This window comes from Geospiza fortis, unplaced genomic scaffold (genome assembly GCF_000277835.1).
Source record: "Geospiza fortis unplaced genomic scaffold, GeoFor_1.0 scaffold241, whole genome shotgun sequence".
NCBI classification, from domain to species: domain Eukaryota; kingdom Metazoa; phylum Chordata; class Aves; order Passeriformes; family Thraupidae; genus Geospiza; species Geospiza fortis.
Window position 1 is genome coordinate 566411 of NW_005054491.1, and position 25600 is coordinate 592010.

Sequence of the window (25600 nt, forward strand, 5' to 3'; positions counted from 1 at the left end):
GTTTTTTTGTAGAACTGATAGAGGAATCCTGTGTAGAGTGTACCCCAGGCTGGGATTGCCTCAACCTCTGGGCACTCTGCTGGTCTGGCCCTGCTCTGGCAGTGCTGGCGTGGCATGAGGGCTGCTGTGAGCCCTGGCTCCTTCTCTGCTGTGACCTGTGGCTCTGTCCCTGGGACCAGCAGAGCTCTGCTGCTGGTCTCTCAGCTGTGCTAGAGCCTGCCTGGGGCTCTGTGGGTGTTGGGGGCAGGAACTTCAGAAGGGGATGTTGGTGACAGAGCTGACTCGTGATGCTTTTCCTCTCGGTGTGGTCAGAGTTGAGGTCACGTTGCTGGGCTCGGGGGGGTTCACCCCCACCCCCTGCCCTTGCAGGAGGAGCAGATGCTGCCGTAGGGAGTGGGAGAGCTGCAGTTTTCTGCCACTGCTGGGTCTTGGGTCTCCACCATCACCATCTAATAATTTTTCCTTGTATAAACTGTCCTTGGCTCACCTGCAAAGACAACTGTGCACTTTGACTTGCTTTTTTCTTACTACTGTAAACTATGCTGGATTTTTGTGGCAAACCTATCTAACTTTTTTAATCCTTTTCTTTCTTTTTTCTACAGCATTGTCCAAGATATAACAGTTGGTACAAAGGTAGGCACTTCTCACTTTTTCTCTCTTTTTACACTGCTCAGCATCTGACCTAGTTTTAGCCTCACCAAATGTAGATCTTCAGCTGTAAAGGGTTATTTCTGGTACCACATAAATCGGTTTTAACCAGAAGATAATTTAGTTTCATGTGCATTTAAAACTTATGCTATGGCTCAGCGTTTAGCTCTTGTCATTTAGGCAAGGATGATCAACTTTATTGCACTTAGAAACAGCCCTTTCCCTTGCTAAAATGTCAAGCCATGCTTGTTACTTGTGTGCTAGACAATGCTTCTCCATGAAGAAACTGGTCCTTTTCCTTTGGAGAACTCCATTTCCTTTGTTTGTGTGAATTCCTGCTCAGTTATATGTCAAAAATCCTTCTGCCACAAAAGGGAGGGTTTGGCAGCTGATTTTTATCTCCTGTGGGTACAGTAAATATGACCTTTGGCCTTGTAGTCTCAGGTTTGGAAAGGGCAGCCTTAGCCCTAAACTCAAAGTGCTGACAGGAGGCTCCTTATCAGCCACGGGTGGCAACAGGCGTCACCTTCACTGGATCAGCACCAGTGCTGTGAAACACTGAGCTGGGAATGTGCAAGGCCAGAGTGGGCTGAAGGGTTAGGGTTTGGTTTGTACGTTGTAACTCTGGGGTCAGAACTGCAGTGAACCCTCTGTGTGTGTGTGTTGGGTACTGGCAGTGCAGCTGAGTGGCACATGGGGAGGCAGTGACCAAGAGCTGCCAGAGAGTGGCCACTTGAAAGGGCCAGGGGAGTGATGGGACTGATGTGGGGCAGAGCTGGTGCACTGCGAGCACCAGCAGCCCTGCAGGATGGGCTAGGAGCATCACACAGAAGGTGCTGTTGGCCAGCAGATCTTTGTGTTGGAAGGACAGAATGAGCTGTGTTGAGCACAGACAGCCTGGCAGTGCTTTAGGGGTCTAAAGGGGCTCTAACAGCTGTGGGGGAAAGGTCGTTCCTGCTTTTCCTCCTGCAGGAATCTCAAATTTGAATTAATGATAGTGTCTGGTTCAAGTAAAAATGCTGACTGATGCAAGGAGCTCAGTTTGCCATCGGATGCGAGGAGAAGAGGCTTGAGCCTGGACAATAAGGTTGGTTAATAGTTCATAGCCATAATGAAAGGTGGACCAAGGCATCCCTAGAGCAGTTTGATACCTCTGCTGGGAAACTGGTTAAGGTCCCTTGGTTTTTAACAATGTGTAATTTGTAACTTTCAAAAGTGGTTTTACATAACTAAACCAGGAAGCTTCTGAAACTGTAGTTGTAGATCTCAGTGAAGCTTGGAATTTTGGGGTGTGGGATTGCCTGCCTCATTGCACCCATCTGGGCAATTCCAGACCCTGGTTGCAGTCAGATGAGGTCTGGAGCAATCCCCTCTGAGTGCCTTCACCTCTGGCATGGGCCAGCATTGTACCCACAGCTGTGCTGGTCAGACAGCAGGTAGGGAATGGTGAAACTAAATTGTGCATGGAACATGAGGTTTCTTGTCAAGTCAGATCAGGCAGGTTTAAAGAAAGTTGAATCTAAGTTTAAAGAGTGGCAGAATCAAGCAGGAAAGCTGAATCATCTTGGTAAAGGTAAGCTTTCAACTGATTTTTGCTGTAGCCACGTTATCTGATTTTGTTTAAGTCATTGAATGTGCAGGTGTAGCTCTTGTAATAGGATTCCCTTCGTTAGTGCTTGGGTTTCTGTTGGTAAATTGGAGTCTGTGCATTTCTGAGAGCAAAATGAAGCTTCTCCTGTGCTGCCATCCTCTGCCTGGGTCAGCCACATCAGCCAGCCTGCCCTGCTCTGGGGTCCAGCACAGACTGAGGTGTCCATTCTGTCACCTGTGCTCAGGAGAGCTTCCTGGCTGAAGCACCAGATCACCCATGGAGATCTGAGCTGGAAAATGGTTTTTAATCTGAGGTGTAAATTTACTCACTCCTGATATGTGTGTACACAGAAGGTAGGAATTCGTTTGGGTGTTGGGAGATGACAGTCCCCAAAATCTGTCAGCTCCTTGCCATGCTCACTGACCTTGTGCATGATCTGATACTGTGACTGGAATGTCCCAAAGCTGGCTCAGACAAGTAGGAAAAGTGCCTGTGACTCAAAGCACTGCTGAGCAATGTGTCACAGCAAACTCCCAGTGGCCTCTTGGTGTCTTCTTGCTGTGAGTGCTGAGCTTAACTTGGAAGTTGCAAACTTTATGAAAGTCAGTTTCTTTCAGTTTGCTCAACATTAGTGCTTTAAAAGGCAAGCTGCTAGCATATTTTATTTTCTCACATCCTTAATTTACATTTTAAGAGTATTTACACACACTTATTAATTTTTCCGAGGTCTTAATTAAATTTAGTTTCTTTAACTTAAGAAGCCCCCAGGTGTTCCAGTGGCTTACTCTTCTGAGTACTGTACTGCCCAATGGTCTTGTTTTTAATCAGGTGTAATTGTAGTAGCCATTCCAGGCTCCTCAGTTTGAAGTGTGTGAATTTGTTTAGGAAGCTCATTGCCATTCTGGTGTGGGGATTCCTGATGCACAGCCTTCTGGAATGTCCTGCAGATCAGAAACACATGATCTAAGATTTACTTCCCATAATTTCACTGCTGTCTGAAAAGGAAGTAAGTATAGCCCTAAGATGGAGACATGGAGTTTGAGCTCTGAGGTGCTCTTTGACCCTGCAGTTGCCTCTTGCAAGTCTGATCAAGGTCTCACACTGTTGTGTCTCTTTGCCCTTTGTTTAATTTCCCTGCATATCACTGTTCCTTCACACTCTGAGAGGATGAACTGTGACACGTTGCTGTTCTTTAAGTGAAATTGCATTTTGGTGATTGGAAAAGTCTCAGAATACTTTAGGTGCTGAATAATCCCATAGTTTCTTGGCTAAGTCAAGCTCTGCTTGAAAGATTTCCCTTCCAGAAACCAAAAGCGCAGTTGTGTGGCGTTTGAGAAGTTAATTTTTAAAACAGGCTTTGCTGGAGTGTGATACAGGCTGACTGCATAGAAGTGATTTGTGGTGAAGCCAGGATCTTTGCCATGGGAACAGCAATTATGGCTTCAGGCAGTGGGCCAAGAATGTTGTGAGGAAATTCCAGTCCCCTCCTATGGTTTTAGTTAGAGGCTGCAACAAGCTGGCTCTTGTGGCCTCCCCATCAGGCGTGAGCACACATGGGAACCACATGTTGGTGGCAGGGGACAGGGATGGCAGTGGCTGCTGGGTGGCATCAGGTCACCTGGGTGTGCCAAACAGCTCCATCTCACCTGAGAGTGCTGCTTTGTGCACCTGAGTCTTCAAGTCATAGATCTGTTAATAAAATGGTTTTAGAAAATACTGGATATAAACCTCAGGCCTGCTTTGACCTCAGTCTGTGGTGATTTAAAAAAGAAAAAATATTTAATACGTGTGAACTCACTCAAGTGCACGTTTTTAAGTTGTAGGGATGGACTTTGGTCTCTGACATCTGTTTCAGGTAGTGTCAGCCTGGTAAACACAGGTATGCTGGTGCTGCATTTCTTGTCCTCTCACACCAGCAAGAAGAGGAAGTATTATTTATTTACACATTCCCCATGGCTCTGGTACAACAATTTCAAACTTCCTGTGAGAACACATTGAATGCTGTGCCCAGCTGGGCCAGTGTTTGAGCCTTCCCATTTGTGGTGCTGCCTCTGCACAGCCACAATTCAGGTGCAGTTGTGCTGCCTGGAGAGTTCCTGCTAAACCCAGGTGTTCCCCTGACAGATGAGGTAGAAATGTCCTTCCATGAGTTCTGTGTTCCTGGAGTGACTCATTCAGCACTATTTCTCCCTGATAGGATTTCTGTTGAGCTTTGCCAAGGCCTCTCTGCTCCGTGGCAATGACTTGAAAACTCAAGGTTGAGTAGTTCAATTTCAGCTTGGGAGCGGTGGATCATAAAGCCTGGGTGTGTGCTGCCCTACCGAGCCAGCATGACTGCATTGCTGCAGCACTTGGAGTTGAGGAATTTTGGGCTATTTAAACTGGCCACACCTTTTATTTGCTCAAAGGGCAGGTTTGTTTCACAGGGTGTCTCCATAGTAGCAAAGACTGAGAAGGAAAGTTAGGAGGGGCTGAGGGATGAGTGGGTTGAGGATCCGGCTTTGCTGTGAGGCTCTAATGGAGCTCATTGCCAAAGCACACGGGGTGAGCAGGTGCAGCACTAGAGGGTCTGGTGGCTTTTAGGAACTCCAGGGCCTGTCTGCAGCCTCTAGAAACAGTGCTGGCACTCGCAGCAGAACTGTGTGAGGAAACTGCCATGCTCTGACTGTCTCACCCAGCTTCAAAGGGGCTGGGAGTGTGTGTGTGCCTTCGGGGATCCCAGTGGGGAGCCTGCCATTGGCTGCTTTGTGGGGATATCAGCCTCAATCTTGTCCAGCAAGAGGGAGGCTGTAAGAGTTTTAAAAGCCTGAAGTGGCAGGTGACTGGTGTTTGGCTGAGCAGAGTGTGGGTTGAAAATGTGTCCCCTGTGCCTGCCAGCTAGGCTGATGCCTCTGCCACAGATCCACTGTCCATGGAATATGCTGACTGCTGGGCTGGACTTAATTTGATTAATGTTATATGTGTTCTTGTGTTTGAATTGGTACATCAACCATGAGCAATTTAGTGAATTAAATTGATCCCAACTGCTTTGGTTCTGATCAAATGATAAATTGTGTGTCCAGTGTGTGAGTGACACCGAAGTGGGAGCAGCATCACACTGTGGAATCTTGAAGTTGTTTTGTGTTGGCCTTAACTTCCCAGCTTCCTGGAGACTCTTGGGGATGCAGGTGTGTGTGTGTATTCTTCAGAAGTGTTTCACAAAAAAAGTTGACTCATGGTTTGTTTGTGACCCAAATTGGAAATGTTTTTCACACTATAAATGACTAAAGAGTGCTGGAGGCAGGAGAGGGGAATAGAGGGGAAACATTAGTGAGTTGTGCTGGATGTGAGTCTTTGGTGGAAGGCAAGGAAAACTGGCATCCTTCCTAGTAGTTTAAATTTAGTTCCATTCTTGAATCTCGAATCTCTCAGCAAAAAATGTTGGAATGTAACATGAGTGTGGTGATGATGATGATGTCATCAGACTGGATTTCTCTTAATAGTTTCTTTACAGAGATTTGAGCTGTGAACTCCATGTTTTCAGAGTATGAAAAATATTGACCTCGCACAGCCCCTGATGAGCCACTTGCTCCTCCTGTGCTCAGAGGCATTTTCTTGCCTCTTTGATCAGAGCAGAGGGGTTTTGTGAGCTCAGTGGTCTGACTCATTTTTTAAAAACTATTACAGTGGTCTTTTATTGGCTCTACAATATTTTTCCAAATTTAGAGAAAGTGAAGAACAACGATGCCCATGTGCTCTGGCTTCTTACAGGACAGATTTCTTTTCAGAGGGGGTTTCCAGGTGCTGCTGTTCCCTGCTTTGCTTTCTGTAAGTGCCTGTTAGCTGATGGCCAGCTTGCCTCCAAAATCCACCTTTTCCCTCTCAAAGTACTGCTAACCTAAGTCTGTCAGAGCTGTGTAGGATGCTCCACATCCAGAGACAGTCCTGCTGAGTTTCCTCATTGAAGCAAGGAGAGAAACAGCTTTTTGTAGATCTTGAGCTTGACCAACCTGTCTCCTTCCTTCCCACGTGATCTCTTTACCTTTCCTTTAATTTTGCTTTTTGTCTGAAAGTTGATTAATATCATGTGTTTGACTTGAAATAAATATTTTTATAGTGGTTTAGTTTGTGTTTGTTTCTAGCCTTTTCCACAGGCAGGATGCAGTTGACTTACTGTAATCCATTTAAAATAAGTGCTTGATCTTAAGTAGATAAAGGATTATATAGGGCAGCTGGGAATTTCTGCAGCACTTCTAGGTGTGCTGATAAAAGCTGAGACAATCTCTGGCTTCATTCCAAAGTGTTGTAAGCCAGGTAAAATCCTACTGGCAGTGAGGCAGTATGGAGTGTATGTGAGTGAGCTGTTGCTTTTTAAGTAAGAGCCTGGACAGACTAAAAATTCTTAGACTGTACTTGTTAAAACTTTAAAGCAAGGCAAGGCTTAGAGTTTGGGGTGTGGTCAAAAATACAACTGGGGGAGATATGAAATGTTAAGCTGTACCTTGCAGCAGCCTGCTTCCCTCTCCCTGAGTCTGAAAAGAGAATGAGGGAATTGTTGAGCAGGGCTGCCTGGAGCACGGTGTGTGATTAAATTAGTACAGCTTGGGCAAGGGGCCTTCTGTAGCCAGGAGCATCAGGCCAGAGGAGGCTGCTGGCATGGAAACCCCTCCCAGTGGGGTTTCCCTGGTGCCAGTGTGCTGCTGGCTGGGGATTCGGGTGGTGGAAACAGCCCTACCCTGCTCTAGGTGGGATCTGGCTGTGTAACTCCAGAAGTGGTGGTTGTTTTCAGTCAACAGGAACAGGAGATTTGTTAGTTCAAATGAGGAATTTGATGTGCTGTGAGCACACTGTGGCTTCTGTTAATCTCGTCATAAAAATACCAGCTGTGGAAGAATGGCTGAGCAGAAATGTCAGTGTAATTAATGCCTCTGGGAGCAGGGATGGGAGCTGGGGGGTTGGAGATTTGTGTCTTGAAGTGCAGCTGGGCCTCCCTGAACAACCCAGGGAGAGAAGCAGTGCTGTGGGTAGATATAGGTGAGCACCAAGCACCCTCACAGCCCTTGGCTGGGTTTCTTCCTTTTTAAACCTAAATTCAATTATATGGAACTTCAGAATCAGTAACTTCTCTCCTGTCTTTCCCAGTATAATTCAAAATACCCAGTGGGTGTGTTGTTGGTGAGAAACTCTTCTAAACCTGTTCAACCAACCAGGCTTGATTTGGTTCCTCTGCCTCTACTGAATTGAGTACTTGGTATGAAACATTTGAATTTATATCATGGTTTTAAAGAAACTCTTTAGTGTTTCTAACATGTACTGACAGAAAAGAGTCTGAAAAGAGACTGATGATCCCTGCAGTATAAGGGCAAGGGAGGCTTTTGAGTGCTCATTACTGTGGGCATGGTCATAGAGAACTGGCTTTCGGTTTGCCTCGAGTTTGGTTGTTCCAAAAAAGCAACTATTTCCTGTGGTTATCCAGTATCAGCTCCAACAGGAACGGAGGAAGAACAGCTGCCGATGAAAAGTCATGGTTCATGCAGCCTCCTTGTGCTGGGGAGGGCATGGCAGCACAGGGTGACCACTGAGGCTCCTTGGGGCACTAGGTCTGCTCCTCTTCCTCTGCAGCAGCCACTCCTGCACTGGGAGACATGGGGAATAACTTCAGTGTGACTGCACAGTACTACATGTACTGTGTGTAAACTTCCCTGTGCAGAGAAAAGACTTTGGAATAACTGCCTTTTTTCCAACCATGGCAGTCTTCCCTCCTTGTTTGCATGTACTTCCAGCTGGGAAGCTTACAAATTGACTGCTGCTGCTTTTGATGTTGAACAATCATCCCCCCTCTGCCTCCCTCCCGGCTCTGGTCGCAGTGGGCAGCACAGGCTGTCTCCAAGATAAGAGGGGAGTGGATTGGAAATTGCTCTCCTTAAAGAGACATGGACCTGTAGAGCCTGGCTGCAGTGACATCCTTGTCATCCCTGCCTGTGAGGAAGTTCTCAAATACTCAAGAAAATGTGTATTTTAAACAAGCCATTAGGAAAGCTAAATTCTTTCCATAATGGTATAAATGCTTGTTTTTTCAGTTTATAGTTTCCTAGTGTTGCCTCCGTGAGAGCCAAATATGTGGCTCATTCTCCCAGTGTTTCCATGATGGATTGCAGGAGCTGCCCACTATGTTTGCACAGACACAGCAGTTTGTACTGGGGGAGTTCTGGATGTGCAGAATTTTGCAAGTTAATATTTAAGAAGATGTTTTAAAACATTCAAGTCCCGTTAAGGCCTGATGCAAAGGCTTTGATGAAACCAGAAACACCTGATTATGTGGGTAGGGCTGTGTTTTGGTGAGTGGCTCTTGTCAGTAACTGCCAGGTGTATCCCAGGCCGTGGCACAGAAAACCATACCTGGAGTGGCAGCAGCAGTGCAGGCACAAGAGTGTTCTAACAGCAAACCAGAGGATTTTTTCTAACCTTGGAATTATGCCTTAATTTGAGTCATCAAAGGATGGGATCACAGTCTAATAGCCTCCCAGCCCAGCTTGCCTCTTGCTGCACTCAGGAATCGAAGTGCTAATTAGAACAGCTGTTAAAAGGCCCATTCCTAATGACTGCACCATGTGAGGAGGAGGAGGAGGAGGCCCAGGCCAGAGCCTTGGTGGGAGCTGGTCAGTGCTTGCAGGTGACCAGCAGCAGCTCATGAACAGTGGCTTGGAACCTGGCCTAATTCTCGTCTTCGGGACATCAAAGTCCTTGAAGCCTCTTTGAAGAGCTGGCAGTGAGTAGTCAAACGAGAAATTCAAGATTTGAGGGGGAAAGAAAAAAACCCAAACCGTGTGTTTGTAGCTGGGTGTTCTGGGGCTCTCAGTGACCTACTTTCCCAGCCTGTCTGCTGGGGGAGTGCACAGAGCTTTTGTTGTTGCACGGCTCCTGTTTCTGCAGGTGCCACCAGATACAGGGTGTGTGGAAGATAAGGGTTTCTGGTGCCATGGTGTGGAGCAGGGTATGTTTCCATTGAGGTGGGTGGGAGCTGCCAAGGCAGGGATGAATTCTGAGCTTTTTTCTATTGATAAAAGCTTTTTGGTGCGGCGCCTCTGTGGAAGAGAAATGTAAAAAATGGTGAAAAAGTGCTGTTGTGTGTTAGATCTGTGGTATCATGTTTGCTCACAGTTTACAATGGAATTTCAAGTCTTCTGTGTAATTTACTTGAAATTAAGCGTTGCTGATTGTAAGATGTGTATGCAAGTAGAGATTGTGCTAAGAAGTCATTCATAGGCATGTTTGCTTTTGTCTTAGTAATGGTTTTTTGTATCTACTACTTGGGTTGGACCAGTCCTGGTCAGTTGAGGTGATTTAGGTGACTTTACAGGGAATGCTGTATCAGAAAATACCTTCTACCAGGTCAGGGTGCTCCAAGCCCTGTCCAGCCTGGGCACAAACACTTCCAGGAATGAGGCACAAAATGCACAGCTTTGATTCATAACTCCCAAGTCATTCCCAAATAGTTTTGGCAGCTTCAGAGTGAAAATTCTGTGGGATGGGAGTAGTCAGAAACCTGTTTTGCCACGTATGACAGGAGAAGGTGCCTGGTGCGCTGTGCTGTGTGTAGTGGCTTCACACAACTCAGCAACACTCCAGCCCTGAGATCCCTAATGCTGAGCTGAAAAGAGATATTGGATAGTGCTGCACCATTACCAAACTGGATCTGACTGATATTTAATTCATGGAGGTGAGCTTCACTGCCCACTCTCAGTATGTTTTCACTTACACTTGTGTTCAACTCCTCTCCAGCTTTCTCAGTTGTTCTGCTTTAGGAGTGCCTGGATAGAATTGAGTAAAATGCTGTCCATTTATCTGTCATCTGTTCTCTTCCAGCGGGCAGCTGAGGAGCTTTTCTCTCCTTGTGTTACTACTAACGGACCCTTTATCATGAGCAGCAACTCTCCTTCTGCAGGTAATATTGCATGGAAACAAGCCCAGTAATTTATAAGTACTACAAGGAGGCCTGAATTTTCCTTCTTAAGTCATAATTTTAAAATCTCTTCATTTTTAGTACTTACTAGGCCTTTTATGGGATGGTGCTGAATAATAATAATAATAAATGTCTGCCAGCAACACTAGGCCAGGTGGAAAGGAATAAAGCACCAGTCTGGGGTTAGTGGCTCAGACTTGCACTAAAAATATGAGTGGGTAGGTGTGAGCTTTACACAAACTAGAAAATGGCCACTGGAGAATTGATTCCATTGCAGTGGCATTTGGCTGTGTCACTCCCATCGTGTAATTTGAGGGAAAAAAGGAGTAAAACCATGTGTCTTCAGACTCAGGTTAACTTAGACTATGGAATTTCTCTGTAATAGTGCAGTAACCGGCCGGGGAGCAGAGCAGAGTGGGAAATGCAGGCTTTTTCTTCCAGACCCTTCTCATCAGCAGTAACTCTTGCTTCTTACAGCTAATGGAAACGACAGCAAAAAGTTCAAAGGTGATAACAGAAGTGCCGGGATCCCATCCCGAGTAATCCACGTCCGCAAGCTCCCCAGTGACGTCACGGAGGCAGAGGTCATTTCTTTGGGCTTACCCTTTGGCAAGGTCACCAATCTTCTGATGTTGAAAGGAAAAAACCAGGTATTGTTTCCCTAACTGGAAGCATGGATTGTTTCAAAGGCTTGATAAGTTTGTCATCAGGAAACCGGCTCCAAGTTGTTTAAACAGCTGCCGTGTGTTACGAGTCAATAAGTTCTGCATACTCTTATTTTACTTTTCTGTGATTATCCCATGAGCTGTAGAAAATACTACTTTCAGGCTGCAGAAGGAGCTCAGTCCATAATTACAGGTTGTCACTTATAATTAGCGTTAGGCCTGGTTTGGAAATTGCAGGCCAGGGATTGTTTGAACAGCAGTGCCATGAGTTGGCCTTTTTCACTCAGGCTTGCTTGACAGCTGAGTTACCACTGTGTAACGTGGCATATTGAGGACACCTTTACAGATGTAGTAAATGAGCTGGGTATGGCTGAAATACTCTTGGGTAATGGGGGCGGTGTGCAGTAATTTGGTAACTAAAATTGTCTTGCAAATTAAGGAGTAAAAAAGCAAGCCAACTTTAATAATTGCTTAAAATATTGTCTTTAATCTTAATTATGAAAAGGTGCCTCTGATATATTGTATGGTGTGATTATATGCAAGTGCTTGCTGCAGTGACTTGCTACAATCCCTTGCTCTGTTCTGAAGGAGAGAAGCCCCTAAGGGTGTGGGGCAATGTAGGGGCTTTCTGCCCTGGAGAGAAGTGAAGAGTCTGGATTGTTGCTCTATTTTTGTGTTCTTGCAGACACATCTAAGTACACACAGCATGGAGATGTTAGGATGAGACTGAAGCTTTGCATTAAATCAGTCTGGAGAGAGAAGATCCTAATTTGCACTACTTATAGTTGGATTTTAAACAGTTTTATGTGTAAATGCAATTGTGAAAACCCAACCCTGTTGGAGGGTCAGGGTGACCTGGTGCTGTCCTGGTGTGACGTGTCCCTGTTGGGTTTCACTTTCCAGGCTTTCATAGAGATGAACACAGAGGAGACAGCCAACACCATGGTGAACTACTACACCACAGTCACTCCGGTGCTCCGGAGCCAGCCCATCTACATCCAGTTCTCCAACCACAAGGAGCTGAAGACAGACAACTCTCCAAACCAAGCAGTCAGTTTGTTCTCTGCATTGTCATCCCAGGGAGGGTGGGACACAGCCAGATCTCTGCTGCTGGCTTGAGATGAGTGGGCTTTAGTAACATCTAATGCTTTAGGATGTTTATTTGTAATGCTTAAAAAATTTCTGTCAAGTGCAGCTATGATGGGGCAGAGCTCATGTGTGGTAGAGCACAGCCTGGTGCTGGTAGTAGCTTTGAGGTGGCAGCATCTGAACCCAGCAGGTCTCAAGGCTCTGAGTCCTCAAGGGTCTCTGCACCACACACTCTGCAGAGGGGAAAAAATCCTAGTTTCAGCTCAGCCCCTTTTGGCAACCTTTTAGGACAGGAACACAGGAAAGAAGTTCAAGTGTGGTGGCTCTTTGCCAGTACATGCTCTTTGCGCTCCCTTTTCGAGCTGGTTCCAATCAGGATCAGAGCCCCCAGTGCTGTGCAGATGGAATGCTGCTGTTCGGTGCCTTTCACAGCTGGAGTACAAGTGTGCTGTGTGTTAGGGGGCTCTGCAGAACCCCAGGCACTTCTCACTTCTGGATCCCTGTGGCAAATGTGCATCAATCTTTCAGTCTTGTCACTTTGTCTCGGATTCTGGAGACAGATTCAGAAAAGCCCTGTTTTTCCCTTTTTCTAAAAAATAGGATAATATTGCTGCATCAGTTTATGCAGAGTTTTGCCATAGCATAGTATGGTTGATTTAGTTGGCATTTTTGCCTTGTCCTTACTCATTGGGGTGGTCTTTATTGGCTCTGTCTCAAATATCCCCCAGCCTCTGAAGCAGCACAGTTCTGCTCACTGCTGAATCCAGCAGGCTGTTTGCAGAGAGAGGGAGCTCAAGGAGAGCTGACTGTGTGTTTTTTGGAAGCAGAAGTGTGGGTCTAACAGCTTTTTTTGCTCCTGCAGCGTGCCCAAGCAGCTCTGCAAGCCGTGACCCAGGTGCAGGCTGGGGCTGTGGCGCTGGCCCTGGCCAGAGCCCTGTCCTGAGGATCATTGTGGAGAATCTCTTCTACCCTGTCACTCTGGATGTTCTGCACCAGGTAAAACATGTCACCACAACTGCTTGAAGATTGTTCTGGAGGAAGGGACAGCAGCATCCGGTGTGTTGGCGTAGTTGCAGTGTCTGTAGTTTGTGTTTGTACAATGCAAGTTCTGAACAGAACTGTCAGACTTTTCTGAAGACCATACTCCTACAGGAGATGCTGCTAGTTTTAGTGCCCCACTCTTGCATTATTTTAACTTCCAGAGATTTGAGTCTTAGTCCACTTTATTGGATCAATTACAGTTCTTCAGGTTATCTTTAGGTTTTAGCAAAAGTAGCTGATCCTCATCCTTCTGCTGGGGAAACAAATACACTGTCCAGCAGCTATGTAGGCAGTAGCCATTTTGGAAAGTCACCTCTGTCTGCTGTGATTGCTTAATGTTATCTTCATGTTTAAACTACAAGCTTGACTGCATTTAAGAATTCCTGAAATTCCTTCAAGAGGTCGAGTTCCTGAAGGTGTTTGTGAATATTCCTGTTAATTAACCCAGAATAAACAAACTGTACTTAGGGAGCAGTTCAGCCATTCTGGTGTGTTCTAGGCTGATGCCATGATGCCAGTCAAGCAATGCCCACAGTGTGGTTTAAAACCTTCAGGGCTCAGTTGAAAGGCTGAAAAGACTTTTGTTGCTGCTTGTAATAAGAGATCAATATGAAATTATCTTACTGTAAATGTGATAAGATGCACAAATATTATCTTGCAGATCTTTTCCAAATTTGGTACAGTCTTGAAAATCATCACATTCACGAAGAACCACCAGTTTCAGGCCCTGTTGCAATATGCTGACCCCATGAGTGCTCAGCATGCCAAACTGGTGAGTGCTGGATTATTCTCACTTGAGTTTGCCTTGTTTAATCCAAGCTCAGGGTGGGTTTTGGAGTGGGCTGACACCAACATTACCCCAAGGACAAAGTGTGAGTGGGAGGGAATCGCTTCCGTATGTGACTTGGAGGCTGCCAGAGGGGCTGAATGAAGCAGAGCTGTCTCCACATGAGATACCTGTTCTCAGGTGGGGCTGTGGGATGGCCTAACACCTTCCCTCTCCAGAGAGCAATTGCTGTGAGCTTGGTCTGAATGCACTTGGGTGAGGACTGGTTTTGTTTCCTCTCAGTCTCTGGATGGACAGAACATCTACAACGCCTGCTGCACGCTGCGCATCGACTTCTCCAAGCTCACGAGCCTCAATGTAAAGTACAACAACGACAAGAGCAGGGACTACACCCGCCCAGACCTGCCCTCTGGGGACAGCCAGCCCACCCTGGACCAGACCATGGCAGCTGCTTTTGGTGAGTGTTAACAAGTGGGAACAGGACAAAGCCAGCTGATGTGTGTGTGTCATGGTGAACCCCCTACCTGCACACCCCCTCCTTCTTTTCATTCTCACTGTGCTCTGAGAAGTGCTTTGTCCTTGCAAACACCACCTGGGCTCAGCTCTTTTTCAGGACATTTTTCCAAAGGTGCCTTATCTTGCACTGACTGTCTGCATGCACACCCTTTGCAAATTTGCTATAGCAAATCTGAAAGCTAGGTCAAGTTACAGTTATAATTTAGCCTAAATGCTATTAAGTGTTATTTCTCTTTTAGAATGTTACAGTTAAGCTCCAAATTTAGGTGTAAGTCAAGTTAAAGTACTGTGAAATTGAAGTGTTGAGCTTTAGGCAGCATTCCTTTTCATCATTGTTTACACTGTTTTTACACACACACATACCTAGGTAGACATCAATTCCTTTCTGTTTTGATTGCCTGGATTTTGTTTGGTTTTGTTGTTGCTTGCTTTCCCTTGTTGTACCTTAGTTGTCCTTTGTAAGTAGAGTTAATCTTGCCAATTAATCTTGCCAATTGTTGTGCTTTGTAGTTTAATTAAATATAACTTTTGCTTATACCCTTGTTGGTGATTTTTGGGCAAACTCAAGCACAGTTGTTTGGGACAGTGTGTCAGGAGAAGGGGAGGGGATGTCATCCTGGTGTATTTGGTCCAAAACTTTGAATAGAGTGTAACTGAGGCAGAACTTTTGGGGATCACTGAGGATCAGATTAGTGCCAAATCCCGTGGTTGGTGCCTCTGGTGCCACCTGGTGTTTGCCCAGGAATTGGTTTGGTGATCTCTGAGAGTCCATTGTTACATGAGAGGCATTTAGGGTTTAGCTTTCAACTAAATGCTTCTGTTGAAGGACATATCAAGACACTTTGGCTAAGTTTAGGGAGGTTTAGGTTTGATATTAGGAAAAAGTTCTTCACCCAGGGGTAGGTGGGCACTGAACAGGCTTCCCAGGGCAATGGTCACAACACCAAGCCTGACAGAGTTGGAGAAGCATTTGGACAACACTCTTGAGCCACGTGGTGGAATTGCTGGGTCTGTCCTGTGTAGGGCCAGGAGCTGGACTTGATAATCCTTGTTGGTCTCTTCCAACTCAGAATATTACATTGTTCTGTGAAGTTTAGAGTTTTCCTGTTGTTGGGGCATTTTTTAATAATGTGTCTGTCTTTCCCAGGTGCCCCAGGAATAATCTCTCCTCCATATGCTGGAGCTGGCTTTCCTCCCACTTTTGCCATTCCTCAGGCTACAGGTACTGTATTTCATAAGTTGAAGTTTTATGTAGGTTTTGTGTAGCTGAAGCCATCTTCATGTTTAAAATCAAAGCAGTGATGTTTTTGTTTGGGTTAGCCATGTAAATTGTAAATGCTGGCATTTAGACATGGAAGGAATGATGATCCAGTACATCACCTCAGCTAGGAATGCTGTGTGCAGCTGCAGCACCTGTGGGCAATGTCCTGGTGATGGGAAGAAAATGCCTAAAGCAGGATGGAAGAAACAGTAAAGGCAAACTTTGAAATAATATGGGGAAAGTGGTGAGGAGATCGAAGTTCTTGTGCTTTGAATTTCCTCTTGTCATTACAGAGGTTAGGACCTCTATTTGACAGCTGTAAATGTGGTCAGAAGCAAGGAATGTGTCAATTTTTTCCCTAAATATTTTGAGAAAGCTGATATTTAAGGTGAACTTTGAAGTTTACAGCTCATGCTGTAGGTAAAAGATCATTGCTGCTTCCAGAACTAGCCAAGAGTCTGAAAGATCTGAACAAGAGTCTGGAGGTGCTGACCATGCTTGCAGGAGTGCCAGCCTAAACAAGCCTTGCTGGGGTTTTCAGCATTCCAAACCACGTTGGCTCTCTGGGAACATGATGGAATTTCCTTGCTTATGACAAACAGAGTGGGCTGTTGAGGCGTTGCTGTTTTGGTAACATCCAGCCCTGCTGAGGAAACAAGAAGGGCTGCTTTGGGGATTAATCCATGGAATTGACTACTAGCAGTTGTTTCTTGAGCTCTAAAGCTCTTGCCCTTGAAGAGCTGGTACTGGGAGCAGTCTAAGAATGCCTGTGAGTCCAGCTGCAGTGTTTTCCCAGTCAGGAGAGCTGGGTGATGGTGGCACAGGGTACCTGGTGGTTGCATGTGTGATGAGAGCACATTGTGCATGCCCTGGTTGGACAGACCCTCCCCATGCCCCGTGTGTGAGACCTGCCCTGCACAGCAGAGCTGAGGCTTTGTGCTCATCCGCTGCTTGTGAAACACGCTCCAGAGTGCTGAGGCACCTGCTCAGCACCAGGCACTGCAAGAGCAAATCCTCTTAGAAACCAGAACATTTCCTGCAGCACCAGAAGCAGAGGCTCCTGTTGCCCTTAGGATTACACAGGCACTTTTGGGAATGATGACTTGCATGGTTCAGAGGGTGTGCTGTTCTCCCTTCTGGTGCAGCAAATACACTAGAGTACGTGCTGTTAATTCTTTACTGGTTAATATTCTTTAATTTCCAGGCCTGACAGTTCCAAGTGTTCCTGGAGCACTTGCTCCTTTGGCTATTCCAGCAGCAGCTGCGGCGGCTGCAGCAGGACGGATTGCCATTCCCGGCCTGTCTGGGACAGGGCACTCCGTGCTGCTGGTTAGCAATCTGATCCCAGAGGTTAGTGCAGTCCTAACTTTACTTGGTTTTTTTCTCCTTCCTGTTATCTCTGCTTTCACTTTCTGAAGACAGATTGGGCTGAAATTCATTGAAAGTGAAATCCTGCTGTATCCAAAGGAAGCGGCACCTCTAGAGCAGCCGCTGCCGTGCTCTGACAGCCCCAGGTGCAGGGCAGAGCAGTACTCTAGTTGCTGAAGGGAAATGGGAAAGTCCATCTCAGATTGAAATTGCTCTTCCTTGGTTCAAAGCCAAGGATGCTGCCTGCCTGCTCTTGTCCCCCAGAGACTACAATGCCTGTCCCTTCCTTCCTCCCTGTCCATTCCCATGGAATAGTGTCATTTGGGTCACAGAGTAGCCATGTCCATTCCTTTTCCTTGGCATGTTGTAGTTTTTAATACATTAATTCAGAACTACAGAGAGGCTTCATGCTGACCTTTGCTCTTTCTGTGTAGTGTCTGGATCCCTGCTAGCTTGACCTTGTACCTGTGCAGTGTTTCCTCTGCCATGTGCTTGCACATTTCCCCCTTCCAGGATTCCTGGAAGTTTTTCCTTAGCTAAACCCCTTAACAGCTCACAGTTTACATTTTCAATTCTACTTAACTGAGTGAGTTGAAATATTTGGATTTCTCTAAAAATAATGCAAGTAATATTTGAACAAAAACCTTGTTTAATGAAAGACAGCACCATAAGGGAATTGGATATGGGGGGCTTGAATTTTCCTTCAGTCAGCCCCTGGATCTGGTTGGATTGAAAGTGTAGAACCTCTGGTGTTCAGCAGAGTGATGAGGCTCTGCTGAGGAGCTGTAACTGGTGGGACTGTGCACACACGTTAATAGCACTTTGCAAAGCTGTAAAACTTACCAGTGATGGCAGAGTCACCACAAAACCTCTTTGGATCAAAGGGGAAGCCTGGATGTGATGAATGATCAAAATGTTTAACTCTTAATGAGATGAACCAATTGGATCATGTTTCAGACTGCTCTTACCTGTCATTGCTGTTCTCTCCAGGGCATGAAATAACAGCAGGGGCTGTGGAACAGTTTTGGGATTTGCTGCTTGTGCTGCCTGGAAACTGCTCTGCCATTCCAGGGACTCTCATCTCTGGTTTGTTCTACCATAAGCCCTGATAATCACAGGCATCATTATTCCAGAGCACTTTGATGCTTCCTAGTGTGTGTTCCCAGGAAGCTGTTGGGTGCCTGGATGGTAGTGGCAGGACAAGGGGCTGTGCTGCACTTCTCAGATTTCTCACAGCTCTGTTTAGGCAGGAGCAAGCAGTTATTTCATGCCCTGTGGTTTTTTTTGAGGAGCTCTTCACTCTCCATCCAGCTTGTCTTTGGGCTAGAGAGACTTTGGGACTTGGACTGAAGCTGTGAACTAACAGACATGAAACTTTTTCCACTGCCTGTATAATCAGTGTTGTAGAAACTTACCTGTGCCACAACCAGTTAGTAAAGAGACAGTATGGCCTGGAGTGACTGCTCTGCCATGGGGTTTTCCTGAGTGGGAATCATGGGAGCTGAAATGGCTCCATTTTTCCTTCCAAAAGAGTGGGGGCAGTCCACACATCTCAGCTTGGGGTGACCCAGTACTTTGGGTTTCTGCATGGTGAGGTCAGGCCACAGAGCAGGAAGGGAACAGTCCTCTACAAACAAGGTACCAGCTCCTTATCTGAGTGCTTCCAGCAGACCTTGGAGTGGGATTTGTGGCAGTACAGCTGCTCATCCACATGACCTGTTTGTTTAAAGCAGTGGTTGGTATCCAAGGTGGATGTTCCTTATTTCTTTCCAGCCAAGTATTATGGCATGGATTGCTTCCTGCAGTTCCTGACCCCAAAGCAGCAAATGAAACTGTGACTTGGTCCATGAAGTCAATAATTGTAAACAGAGAAAATATTTTTAGTAGAATTTTAGGGAATGCCATTGAATTGGTTATTGCAGCCTGTGGAAGTCACTCTGGGGGGATACTGTCTCTTACTCCTTTGTATATCTGAAGTAAAAATGCCTTTTCTTTATCATTGTGTTCCACTAGGTAAAACCTATTAACTGTTTCTGTAAGCAAGTTATTGTATGTAGAATTCTATAAATCTGACTGATGGAACACTACATATTCCTTATGTATTTACTGACCTGTGTTTTTTGCTACTTTTTTCTTTTCTCCCCATCCCTGAATTTTTTTTCTTCCCCCGATCCGGAATTTCTTTGCCAACTGACTGCACGGTACTTCTGCTTCCTGTTGTTGCTTGAAACAAAAAAAAAAAAAAAAAAACATTCCCCTTCCAAAAAAAAAAAATAAAACAAACCCTGCTCTTCGGAAACCAACCTGCCCTTCAATATTAACCATCTTGAAAACTTCATCATCCATCAACCAATTTCGCCATTTCCTGCGGGGACTCTGCCCTTCCTCGTTGTGGACGATTTGTGCAACCTCGCTCTCCCCTTCGATTCCTTACCTCTTCCCTGTCCCTCCGCTGCCTTGCTCTGCTGTTCTCTAAAGAGAGTTACACCCCAATGCCTCTTTATTCTTTTCGGTATGTTATTATTCACACTTTTTATTACCTTGTTTTTCATTTATTTGAGATTACTTTTTGATACTTCAGAAATGTACAGTTTGCAGTTTGCTTTTTTTTTTTTTTTTGAATGCATAATTTTGATTTTACATTGTTTACTTAGTTTGCTGTTTAATTTAGTTTGCCTTTGGTTTTGGTTCAGTTCTGCATGGGTTATTGCTTTGCATGTCTTTGATAAGAGTTTTAAATTGTGAGAGCATGCGAAATTGTCCAGTCTTCTGGCAGTAAGATTTTGGCTTTTTGCTGAAACCCAATGTCTTTTCTTTAATGTATTGTTCCATTATTATTCTGCTATATAAGAATTCCCTTAATTAGAGCAGAATATGTAGCCGTGGTTGGAATGAGATCAGTTCTGGTTGGGAATGGATGTTTTTGCTGTTGGATTGATTAGCTGATGTTAAGTTGAATTAGATTTTTGTTTCCCTACCTAAGACTGTTCTTGTTTCCTCCCTCTTTGAAGGAGTCTATGGTGATGTGCAGAGGGTGAAGATTTTATTTAATAAGAAAGATAATGCCCTGGTTCAGATGGCCGATGGGAATCAGGCCCAGCTTGGTAAGCTTGGCAGGGTCAGACTCTGTGGGCAGTTAGGGATGAAGAGGGTCGTTAAAACTTTCTTTTTGGCACTTTCTTCTCTTCCAGCAGAAGACCCAGATGTATCCAGGCCTTGTGGGGTGTGGCTGTGGGGCATCTCTGGGGCTGGGGTGGCTCGTGGGTGCGAGAGGGAAACAGGCAAAGAACACGGTGAAGCAGAGGGACCCTGCAGGGTGTGGTGTCTGCGAAGGCAGTGAAATTCTGGCCTTGAATTCATGTCTGGACCAAACTGAAGTAGCCTGCAGTCAGGTGTGTCCTCCCCTTGCAGCCATGAGCCACTTGAATGGGCAGAAGCTCCACGGGAAGCCGATCCGTATCACGCTGTCCAAGCACCAGACAGTGCAGCTGCCCCGCGAGAACCAGGAGGACCACGGCCTGACCAAGGACTATGGCACTTCTCCTCTACATCGTTTCAAGAAACCAGGCTCCAAAAATTTCCAAAACATCTTTCCTCCTTCTGCCACTCTTCATCTGTCCAATATTCCGTAAGTGTCAGCAGGGAGAGGTCCTGTGTGGCTGAGTATTGAAGTGTTTGCAGCTCTTTGTTGCTGTCAGGAGAGCTCACTCAGCTCCCTCTTCCATTGTCTTGCCTTGCCAAGGGGCTGCTGGTAGGGAATTTAGAAAACTCTCATGAAAATTAGTTTTTTGAGATTACCTTGGTCTGTCAACGTCTTTTTGACTGGGAAAATTTTTTGTTTCAGACCTTCAGTAACTGAAGAAGATCTTAAGTTGTTATTTTCAAGCAATGGTGGGATGGTCAAAGGATTCAAATTCTTCCAGTAAGTGTTTTGTATTATGTCCTCTCCTTACTTTGGGCTTTTCATATGGGAAGGGTGGAAGTACTTAGTTCCAGTCAAAAGGCTCAAAGGTGAGCAGAATCCTTTCTAACAGTGTTTGACTGTGGAATATAAAGGATTCCTGAGTAACCTTGGGCTGAGCACTGAGTGAGCAGTAGAGGTGCATGTGCTTGCCACGGAGATACTCCTCTAAAGAGTGAGTGTGCTGCAGGTCTTTGGGGGGTTTATTCTGTGCTGGATGGAAGAACTTGGATCAAGTTGGGGAAGCTCCTGCAATGGATCTAAACATGCCTGAAACTTGTGTCTTATCAGGAAGGACCGTAAAATGGCTCTGATCCAGATGGGCTCTGTGGAAGAAGCCATTCAGTCCCTCATTGACCTCCACAATCATGACCTGGGGGAGAACCATCACCTGCGTGTGTCCTTCTCCAAGTCCACCATTTAGAGCTTGGGAAGGCCTGAGTAAAAATGGACTTGACTTAAAACCTCTGGGGTTCAGCCTTGACCTTAAAAGGCTGGACATCAGGGTTTCAACTTCCATCATTCCAGAAAAAAAAAAAAAAAGCCACTTTAAAAATGCAGCTGAAGTGACCTTAAAAGACCAGAGATTTTATTTTTTTAAAGAGAAATCAGTTTACCGGTTTTTAAAAAAAAAAAAAGAAAATTAATTCCTCTTGCTAACCTTGCGGTGATGGGTAACAATCTTGACTGTTCCAATAAAAATCACAAGTTCAAGTTTACACTATGGAACCTGCTCTGGGAAATTCCCCTCCCCTCCTGCTCCTCCTCCTCCCCCAAAAAGCAGATCCCAACAAGTTTTATCAGGTTTCACATTGATGCCTTTTTTTAATTTCCTTACCCATCCATGCCTTGAAAGACCTAAAACCACTGTGTGAATTCACTGTAGCGCCTTGGAGTCAGGATTGTGGTGACCAGGAGCTCCCAACCCACCCAGCACAACACTCGGTTGCGTTGATCCCACCTTACCTGTGCACCTGCTGTCCTGTGCCTTAAACCTTCTACTTCTTTGGGGAAAACATCCGAGCTGCAGGGAGGGGATGGGCAGAGCTGAGCGGGGGAGCGGCTCTGGCTGACGATCAGCAGGGGGAGCTGGCAAAGTGGATAAAGGAAATTTTTGGGCTGTGACTCAGGGCAGTCGTTCTCCGCTGCCCCCTGTTGTTTGTGTGTGTCTCGATCTCCACGCGTGCCCTGTGCCACTTCCCAGTCTGCTCGTGGGTCATTGCCACCTGCAAACTCAGGTGGGAGTTACCTGAGAGCCTTTGGCTGAGCAAAGCTCTGGGTGGGGGAGCGTTCCCAAGGCCAAATCACATTCCAGTGTCAGGAGCAAGCCTGCAGGCTCTGCCCTCACACAGGGACAACAGAGCCGCTGTGGGACACTTGTGAAAGATGAATCAGTTTGTCAAAATTGTGTGTGTATATACCTAAATGCTTGGCTAGGATTTGGAGAATCCTTGGATACCCCACAATTAGAAAGGTGCCTGCAAGAGGTACCTTTGTGCCCCTAATTGGAGATTAACGAGGCTGCTGTAGCTCCGCCGTCGTTCTTAGAGCATGTCTTCAGCATTTGAGCTTTTGTTTGAATCCTTGTATTATACTTTGATGCCGTTGCTGTCCTCTGTGCCTAGCAATATTTCCAGTTGACCAAATATTCTAATCTCTTTATATGCAAAAGAAATAGTTTTAAGTACCTTTTATAGAATGATAAGATGGTATAAACGTAATCTAAATTTACTCCTTTGTGGTATTACCCGTGTATACTGTACTTTATTTTCTTTGTTTTGTAATTAAAGCTGTAGGGCAGGAGTAGTTTCCAGGCTGAGGTCGTGGCTGAGGATGAGCAGAGCCGAGGGTGTGAGAGAATGAGCACAAACAGCTCAGAAATAGAAGGAAAAGGACCCAGGCTAAAGATTTTTTTTACCTTTTGAACCTATAAGCCCAGATGTTGTTCTAGGAAGGGAATTTATTAAAAGTAGAATGCAGCAGATCAGTTTTTCCCAATGATACAACAATTTTTATATTTTTTTTTTCTGGCTTACAACTCTTTCCCGGGCCATTCTGCCTTCTATTCCATGTGATCCGATGTTGCCTTACATTTCCCTCTAACCTGCAACCTGTTCGGATGCAAAATAACAAGAATCTTGTACTTTTTTTCAGGGTTTTTCTGCAAATTGTGGACCAAAGTTTGTTTTTTAATTGTCTTAGTGTTGCAAGTTCTGATTTCCTTGCTTGGTGTGGGAGCTCTTGACTTGCCTAGCACTGAGTGTTTGGAAAAGTCTTAACTTTCTGTAGTTCCTCCCTGGACTCTCAAGGATATGAATTATGCTGGAGAAGCATGTGAGGTCCGAGTGAGGGTCCGCCTGGTGCTGTGGTGTGCTGGCTACCCCCAAAAAGGGCAAAACCCCTGCTTAGAGCACCACCCCAGCTGCTCTTGGGTACCTCTAAATCTGTGCTGGAGCCAGGGATCTCTTCCCTGCAAAGCTCCCCAAGGAGCAATCCTGCAGGAGGGCACAGCCAGGGTTCTTGTGGCTGTTGGCTTGTCCCCTCCCTAGTGAAACACCTCCCACAAGGGGACCCAGCCCAGCAGCACTGGGGTGACTCAGTGCCCCCCATCACCCTTCCCAGCTCTGGGGAGGCTCCCGGGGCCGGGCCCCGGCTGGGACACTCTGGGTGTCCCATGGAAATCCCAGATGGATTTGGGGTAACCAGGCCCCCCAGCCCAGCGGGTGCTCCCTTCGGATCCTGTGTTTGCATGTAAAGAATGTGAGTAACTAAGGGTGTACATATTTATAATTTTTTTATACCTGTTGTAAGACATGAGGGGCAGCAAAACCCAGTTTTTTATGGTGACCAGATGTATTGTATATTTTGATAACAGCAATTCCAGGTTCAGTATTGTGGAAGGTGGGTGGGGAGGGGAAGTGTACACACCATCAGAATTCCATTGCCTCTTTCAAAGAATGTTTGTAATGCAAAATGAAATGAAATTAAAACTATTTTATAACAACCTTTGTACCTTTCTGTAGCTCCATTATTTCCTGTTGAGATTGTAGAAGCAGTTGGTGCCCAGTCTGTACTTGTGCTTTCAATAAATTCTTCTGTATCCTTCACTCCTGATCTTCCTCCTCTTTATTGTGCCTGTTTTGCTTCTGATTTTTCCTTCTCATGTAATTCCAGCTGCCTCATTTTATTTTAACTTTGACTTTTCCCACACTCTGGGCTGGCAGTGCGTGTCCCTGTCTCCATGGAGCCATGGGATGGGGTCTGACCTGGAGAGAGCCCCAAGGCCCGAGGCTGTCAGCCCCTCACTGATGCCCTGCCTGTGTCACACTCCAGCACTTTGTTACTTCATGTTCCTAAACTTTCCATATGTTCTGGCTAATATCCATGAAAAATAACCCACTTTTGAGTCAAACCCTCCTCTCTGTAGTCCTGTGCTGTAGCTGTGGGGCTGGATGTGGCATTCTCCATCCTGTGGGGTGAGGTGCAATGCCCATCTCTCCATGACCTCCCTCAGGAGCAGAGTGCTTCCTTAGGGATCTGGTTCTGTACATTCAGCTCTGCTCAAACTCCTGTCCAAAAGTCACCTGGGGGGACAAAACCCCCTCTGGAGCTGGGCCCATCCCTCTGGGCTGAGCTGCCATTAGGCTCCAGAATATTCCACAGGCGTTTGCACAGCCCTCTGCCTCCAGGGTTACCGAGGGGGTCCTGCTGGAGCCGGGGGCTGCTCAAAGGGACCGCTGTTGTTCCTTGAAAGGCTGATGGGATTTGTAACAGCTGCCTCTGTGCCTGTGAATGCCGGGCCCAGGGTCAGCGCTCCGGGGTTGCTTCTCTGAGTTCTCTGGGGCCCAGCCCAGGCTTTGCAACCGCCGCGGGCATCCCTGTGCCCTTCCCTGGCCCCTCGGACACTGCTCGGCTGCTGGAGCAGCTGAAAGATCCAACTGCGGTGGGAGGAATCGCCCTGTGCCCTTCCCTGGCCCCTCGGACACTGCTCGGCTGCTGGAGCAGCTGAAAGATCCAACTGCGGTGGCAGCAATGGCCGGGGGGGTCCCCATGGGAACAGAGGTGGCTTCAGGGGGGTCATGTCCTACCCCTTCCCACGGCAGAACCCCCCAGCCCGGCCCCGGGACAGCAGAGCCGTGTCGGGGGCTGCCTCTGTGTCTTCCCCACCCCAGGCTGGCTCTGACAAACTGCCCTGAACGCTGCCTTTAACGGGAAAAAGCTCAGGCTCCACACCAAAGGGCTGTTCCAGCCCCTGCCTGGAGCCGGGGGAAGGTGCTGCCTGTGGACTGAGTGCCCTAAAGCCCGGCCTTGGGGAAGATGCTGCCTGCGGGGTGAGCATCCTACAGCCCGGCCTTGGGGAAGGTGCTGCCTGCGGGCTGAGCACCCTAAAGCTCGGCCTTCCCCACGCTTCCAGCACGGCGGGGTGTGGAAAGGGAATTAGCTGGAACCCCAAAGCAGGAATCCCAAATCGAGGAGCGATTTGGGAATCCCAAATCATAAAGCGAACCCCGGGGCGGGGCCGAGAGTGGGGCTGAGCCCTTTGTGTGTCACAAAGGCGAGCCCTGTGCCTGGGGCTCACCCTGGGGACACGTGGGGACTCCGGGCAGAGGGTGTCCCCAAGGGAAAAGGGACACGAGTGGTGCCGAGGCAGAGTCCGGGCTGCAGCTGATGAGGTGGGGGCTGACAGCCCCTCCTGCCGCAGCCCTGGGGGGGGGGGATGGTGGGGGTGGG

The 25600-nt window shown here is 46.7% G+C and overlaps 1 protein-coding gene across 1 annotated transcript; it reads left to right on the top strand.

Annotated features, from left to right (window-relative positions):
* Window positions 1-359: 359 nt before the first annotated feature.
* Window positions 360-23976, top strand: PTBP1 (polypyrimidine tract binding protein 1). The gene is given in 16 exon segments (XM_031063298.1): window positions 360-386; window positions 603-633; window positions 10085-10163; window positions 10659-10831; window positions 11750-11896; window positions 12798-12855; window positions 12858-12931; window positions 13638-13748; window positions 14046-14220; window positions 15427-15501; window positions 16745-16890; window positions 19387-19420; window positions 19920-20012; window positions 20320-20536; window positions 20753-20830; window positions 21161-23976. Coding segments are annotated over 16 exon segments (1632 nt in total). The 5' UTR covers window positions 360-378; the 3' UTR covers window positions 21294-23976.
* The last annotated feature ends 1624 nt before the right edge of the window (window positions 23977-25600 follow it).